The 7,012-nt window shown below is 43.5% G+C and overlaps 1 protein-coding gene across 2 annotated transcripts in view; it reads right to left on the bottom strand.

Annotated features, from left to right (window-relative positions):
- zeb1b (zinc finger E-box binding homeobox 1b) overlaps nucleotides 1–7,012 on the bottom strand; it is a 161,841-nt gene that overhangs the window by 53,165 nt on the left and 101,664 nt on the right. For both annotated transcript variants that reach the window (XM_085987659.1, XM_085987660.1), the window contains exon 2: nucleotides 5,758–5,967. In XM_085987659.1, coding sequence (XP_085843785.1) covers nucleotides 5,758–5,967 — 210 coding nt within the window. The remainder of the gene's footprint in view (nucleotides 1–5,757; nucleotides 5,968–7,012) is intronic.

Below are 7,012 nucleotides of genomic sequence, written 5' to 3' on the forward strand. Positions count from 1 at the left end.
ATAATGTTGCGAAGAATAGTAGTAAGCCTGAGGATTGGGAGAGCACAGGATGATCAATAAATTGATAGAGAGAAAATAGAATGAGAGTAAACTAGAAAGAAATATAAAAACAGATTGTAAGAGTTTCTACAAGTATGTAAAAAGGAAGAGAGTAGCAAAGTCATGCGTTGGTCCATTACAGCCGGAGAAAAGAGAAATTATAATGGGGAATAAGGAAATGGCACAGACTTTAAGCAAATATTTTGTATCCGTCTTCACAGTAGAAGACACAAAAAGCATACCAAAAATAGTGGGGAACCAAGGGGTTAATGAGAGTGAGGAATGTAAATTAATTAATATCAGCAGAGAAAAAGTACTTGAGAAACTAATGGGACTAAAAGCCGACAAATCCGCAGGGCTCATGGCCTGCATCCTAGGGTTCTAACAGAGGTAGCTAGAGATAGTGGATGCATTAGTTGTGATATTTCAAAATTGCCTAGCTTCTAGAACGGTCCCAGCAGATTGGAAGGTAGCAAATGTAATCCCGCTGTTCAAGAAAGGAGGGAAGAGAGAAAACAGGGAATTACAGGCCAGTTAGCCTGACATCAGTCGTCAGGAAAATGCTGGAATCCATCATCAAGGAAGTGATATCAGGGAACTTAAAAAATCATATGATTAGACAGAGTCAACATGGTTTTATGAAAGGGAAATCAAGTTTAACAAATTTATTAGAGTTTTTTGAGGATGTAACTAACAGGGTAGATAAAGGGGAACCAGTGGATGTAGTACATTTGGATTTCCAAAAGGCATTCGATAAGGTGCCACATAAAAAGTTGCTATGCAAAATAAGGGATCAAGGGGTTGGGGGTAATATATTAGCATGAATAGAGGATTGGTTAGAAAACAGAGTCGGGACAAATGGATCATTTTCCCGTTGGCAGGCTGTAACTAGTGGGGTGCCACAAGGATCAGTGTTTGGGCCTCAGCTATTTACAATTTATATTAATGACTTAGATGAAGGAACTGAGTGCAATGTATCCAAGTTTGCTGACAATACAAAGCTAGGAGGAAAAGTAAGCTGTGAGGAGGACACAAACAGCTTGCAAAGGGATATAGACAGGTTAAATGAGTGGGCAATAAGGAGTATAATGTGGGGAAATGTGATGATGTTCACTTTGGTAGGAAGAATAGAGAAACAGAATATTTTTTAAATGGTGAGAAACTATTAAATGTTGGTGTTCCGAAAGATTTAGGTGTCCTTGTACTGGAAACACAAAGTTAGCATGCAGATACAGCAAACAATTAGGAAGGCAAATGGCATGTTGGTCTTTATTGCAAGGGGGTTGGATGAGAGGGCTGTCCTATGAGGAGAGATTGTGTAGAATGGGCCTATACTCTCTGGAGTTTAGAAGAATGAGAGGTGATCTCATTGAAACATACAAGATTCTGAGAGGGATTGACAGGGTAGATACTGAGAGGTTGTTTCCCCTGGCCAGAGAGTCTAGAACTAGGGGGCAGAGCCTCAGGATAATGGAGTTGGCCATTTAAGACTGAGATGAGGAGGAATTTCTTCACTCAGAGGGATGTGAATCTTTGGAATTCTCTACCCCAAAGGGCTGTGGATGATGAGTTATTGAGTATACTCAAGGCAGAGAGAGATAGATTTTTGGACTCATGGGAAATTGGAGTCGAGGTCAAAGATCAGCCATGATCTTACTGAATGGCAGAGCAGGCTTGAGGGGCCGTATGGCCTACTCCTGCTCTTAATTCTTATGTTCTTAAGCACGGAGACTGGCACCATGTGAACTTTAGAGGGCAGGATAGAGGAGGGGTCTTTACATGGTGGATCTCTGGGCACAAGTGCAGGAGTTAGAGCAGAGCGATTGGATGCTACAGGTTCCAGTTTGCCAGAGGGCAAGATCGCATATTAGCTCTGTTGCAGAGGACTCAGATGCGGATTCGAGGGCCCAGGCGAAACTCGAAGGCTGATGGGCATACACCAGGAAATGCTAGGTGGATGGAGCAGTCTGCCAGTTGCTTGATTTTATAGAGCATGGAGCAGTCCAGCTCCAACTTGTGTCGGGACTCCAGAGAGCATGGAGACCAGGCTGTCCAATGTGGCGTGAGTGGTTAGCTCCATGAACAGGACAATGGTGCCCTCCATGATTGAGCCTCTGCTGACAGCTTCAATGGCAGCTCAAACTACTGCCATGGAAACTCAGATGGCTGCCATCATGGCTCTGGGGGCCAGTGTTGACAGGGCCTTCAAGAGTATCACATCACTCCTGCACTCTGTTCACGCGACAGCTTGCCCGCTTCCCCACCACCCACTCCGCCAGAGCCCTCGTAAGTGCCACACAGCCAGCTGAGCCAGACTGCCCTAGCTCACGACGAGATGCTACAGTCTGCAGCCAGGCCCTCAAGGCCCAGCGCTGCTCGAGGTCACCCACCACAGCCATTTGGTGTCCTTCATGGAAGCTCAACATCCTTCCACCTCTCAAACTGTAGCCACTGAGGGTACATTTTGTAGAAGCGCGAGTATAGGCAAACAAGCATACAAGACAGGCACTAAAGGCTTGCACAAGGGTGGTTCATAATTATTCCTGTTAAATATTTGACACAGATGGAGTTGAGTTGGGCTGGTTCCTCATGATGGCAGAGTTATGGAACATGCAGCAGATGACAAAAAACCTGTATACACGCTCAGGTGTACTGCAATACCTTTACTCAACCAATCAGCAAGTGGAAGAGTTGCTTGAGGACTCAGACTGTCTGCTCAATGACGTTCCTGGTGGCATCATGCCTCTCGTTGTAGGGAAACTCTGAATCCGTGCCAGTGTTCCTGACAGGAGTCATAACCAATGTCTGAAGGGGATAGTCCTCATCCCCCATAGCTAACCAGTGACCTGCCCGCCTGGTTCGAATAAAGGCAGCTCAGAGGAATGGCGCAGGGAGTCATGACTGATGCCAAGAAACTGGGCAGACCTGCATGATGCCTGTGGTTGCAAACCAGCTGGACGTTGAGGGAGTGGAATCCCTTTCTATTGAGAGAGCTGCCAGGCAGGGAGCACGCAAGGCACTGTGGATGCTGCAGATGACACCTTGCACCCTGGGAAAGCCAGCAATGCTGGCAAAGCCTAGTGCTCGCATCCTGCTTTGCTCTGTCCATGGGGTAAGAGATGTAGCTATTCCTCCTGGTGTAGAGAGCCTCAGTGATCCTTGATACAATATAGAGGAATGCAAACTGGGCGATATCGCTGATGTCACCTGCTGCAGCCTGGAAGGAGCCTGTGGCATATTGGTTAAGGGCCACAGTGACCTTGACAGCCACAGGCAGTGCTGTCCATGCTCTGGTAAGAGTTTCGAGTTGTGGCTGCAGCAGGTGACGTAACGGAGGCACCCAAGACACTGCTCCTCTAAAGTATTTCCCTGATGGGCTGTCCAAGGCCGGCACAAATGGTTAATGGCATCTTGACAGGTATGGGCAAACAGGCAGTGCAGGCGCCAGATCAATACAGCAGTAGCGTGTGAAGCATGACATGCTGCGACTGGGATGCTGCAGAAGAACCTTTTAGCAAAGTGGTTAGGAATTGTGATGCCACTGTGAAGTCAGCTAGAACAGCCATCATTGGGAAAAGAAGCCTCCCACTACACCATCTGCTGAAGTGAGGTTTGCTAACTCTTGAGGCAAAATCAAAGCAGTAGAGACAAAAATCACTCCCATTGTCCATGAGCAAACATGTCAACTTTTAAATGAAAATATAACCTCCATTTTAAGTGCGGCATTTAAAACGAAGCACAAGAAACCCTAAACAAAAATGCAATTTTTGTCACAAGGTTTACAAACTGACTTCAATCAAGTACATGTACATGGCTTTTGAAATTTCCAATGGGATCTGCTTCCACCACCCTTTCAGGTAGTGCGCTCCAGAGATCTTAACCGTCTGTGAGAAAAAATTTATCATTTCCTCTCTAGTTCTTTTGCCAATTATTTTAAATCTGACCTACTTGCCAGAGGAAACAGTTTCTCCCTACTTGCTCTATCAAAACCCCTCAATTTTTAATACTTCCATTACGTCTCCTCTTAACCTTCTCTGCTCCAAGGAGAACCATCCCAGCTTCTCCAATCTCTCCACATAACTGAAGTCCCTCATCCCTGGTATCATCCTGATAAACGTCATCCTTCCTAAAGTGTTGTGCCCAAAATTATACACAATACTCCAGGTGAGGCCTAACCAGTGATTTGTAAATGTTTAGCATGATTTCCTTGTTTTTGTATTCAATGTACCTATTTACAAAACCAAGTATCCCATGCGCTTTCTTAGCCGCCTCATCAATTTACCTTGCCACCTTCAAAGATTTATGAAAATGCACTCCCAGGTCCCTCTGCTGTTGCACCCCCCTCAAAATTTAGATTATACTGCCGCTCCTTGTTAGTCCTCACAAAATGCATCACTTCACACTTATCCGCATTAAATTGCATCTGCCATGTGTCTGCCCATAAACATTCAATCATTCAGATAGAACAGCCTATATAAATGATGTATCTTTTGCTGCATTGTTGACATGCATCTCTACTGTGAAATCACTGAAATCTTGTCACAATGTGATGAAGCACAATGCAGTTGACTGATGTAGAAATTAAGTGTTCACTTCATGGGTGGAAACAAATTAAGTGTAATAAGTAAGGAAAGAACAAACGATGAGGAAAAGATAAAACAGAAAGACAATAATAGAACAGGAAAGTGTCATTAACATCCTGTTAAGTGCTTACATCAGGAGGTTTGGCTACGAAATGATACACAGAATGACAAAGAATGCAACGGTCTGGAAATGACAAGATCATTTAAGTAGCTGGAGTTAATGATCACCACGATAAACATTGTTTGACTGTAGCACAAAATGAAATTGCTTTTTCTGTTTTACATAGAAAACAATTTTAAACTGAAATTGGTTAAAACAAAATTGGTTAAAGTGAACCATCATCTATTAGAGGACCACTGATGTTGGTCTTCGAGAACACTTCCACAATCAATATACAGGAAACTCTCTTTTAACCGGCACCTAAATATCCGGAAATCTCTCTTAACCGGCAAAATTCAGGAGTAGGTTCAGGTAAGTTTTACTATATATTAGTGGCCGTGTAATCGGGGTTCCTGGATCTGTGGCCGTGTAACCAGGACTCCTGCACCTGTGGTCGTGTACGGGGCTCTCGTACCTTGGTAAGTATACCTCTCTGTAATCCGGACTTTTTGATCAACCGGCACCACGCCGGTCCCGTCGGTGCCGGATAAGAAAGAGTTTCCTGTAACATACTTTGGCTGCTCTTGGATAGTGCAGGTGGGGAAAGAAAGACATGTGGTGTGGGGAGTAGTTATGTAGACTAACTGTACTCAACTGTGATGCCTACCACAATCAAATAGGTTGTGAACACTTAATTTCTATATTCGCACATGAGTAACTGCAGGAGTGAGAAATTGAAAGTTTACCAGTGCTCAATAAAACAATAGCCCTGCATGAATCACTGGCTTCAGGAAAAGAGGAGATTGACAAGGAACAAATCAGTCTGTAGTTACATTTTGGTTCAGGAATCACCAGTGTGCTTAATGTTATGATAATTACTATGCAACAGATTTTCCAGCAAATGATCTTTGCGTTGACATTTAACCTGTTATTCCAGGTGAGAGAGTCAAAATCCAAAGTACCACAATACCAGACCACATCAAAAAGAAACATGCTATTACTCTTTCAAATCACTGCAATCCAAAAAGTACCTACCATCATCTTCATCTCTCCAATTGGTGCTCTCATTTTCTTCATCTGTCTCATCTTTCCTTGGCAACACGGTGCGCTTTATTGGCAAGTCATCCTCCAGTGCATTTGTATCACAATCTCCTGCATCAGTCACACTCTCATCCTCCACAATATGGAGTTTATCTTCATCATCTGTGTCCGAACTTGCTTCAACAACATTATTATAGTTGGTAACTGCAAAGAAAAACAAAATAATCAAATGATTATGCCAACATAAGTGATTATACACAACTTCAGGACTCTTGTGATTCATGCTACAATGTAATAATGGAAGTCACTTTTAATAAATGTCTTATTAGGGCAAGAAAATCATGAGTGTCACCCTGTCCCTCAACACTACTGAAACATATCTCCTTGCACTGAAGAGAGGATCTTAATACTGAAATTTGAATTCAGGTAGTCCAATTGGTACTCCACTGATCTTATTGCTAAAACTAACCAGGCTGCATTCTTAAAACAAAGCTTGATTATTTAAAAAAATACATTTAATTATTCCTCAAAATTCAACCACATAACTAAGAAAAATAGGTGTCCTGAAGTAATAGATTTTTGTGTTTTGTGGGAAATGGGAAAGATTCAAACCTGGCCATGCTCATAAAAAGTCCTTATATAATAAAAAGCCCTTTTATAATAAAAAGAATGTTGCTAGAGTATTGGTTTAGAATTCAGAAAGCAAAAATAGAGAAAAGACAATATACAAAAAAGGATCTTTTTTCAGACATGTAGCGAAAGCCCCGCTGCTTTACCATTAACTAATGTCAAAGTTACATAACTGTTGTTTGAGGTTCCACACAGAAAAAAACCACAAGTATTTCCCTCCATTAACTTTGTTATCACCTGCAATAAGATATTCCAAAATGAGCTGCCCTTTCAGGGAACAAAAGTAATGTTGGACGAGAGGAACTCGCACACATTGGTTACAACAAAATGAACTCTCAACTTACTGGGGTCATAAGCCACTGCTTCTGAATATTTAAATAAAGCTGTTGATGTGACTCTCTCCCCTCCCCCTCCCCTCCCTCCTTCCTCCTTCTCGCTCCCTCCTTCCCGCTCTCTCCTTCCTCCTTCTCGCTCCCTCCCTCGCTCCCTCCTTCCCCCCTCCCTCCTCGCTCCCTCCTTCCCCCCTCCCCCCCTCCCCCTCCCTCCCTCCTTCCCCCCTCCCTCCCCCCTTTCGCTCCCTCCTTCCTCCTTCTCGCTCCCTCCTTCCCGCTCTCTCCTT

Source organism: Somniosus microcephalus, chromosome 5, assembly GCF_052327205.1.
Source record: "Somniosus microcephalus isolate GS21.2 chromosome 5, FLI_Smic_1.0, whole genome shotgun sequence".
Taxonomy (NCBI): domain Eukaryota; kingdom Metazoa; phylum Chordata; class Chondrichthyes; order Squaliformes; family Somniosidae; genus Somniosus; species Somniosus microcephalus.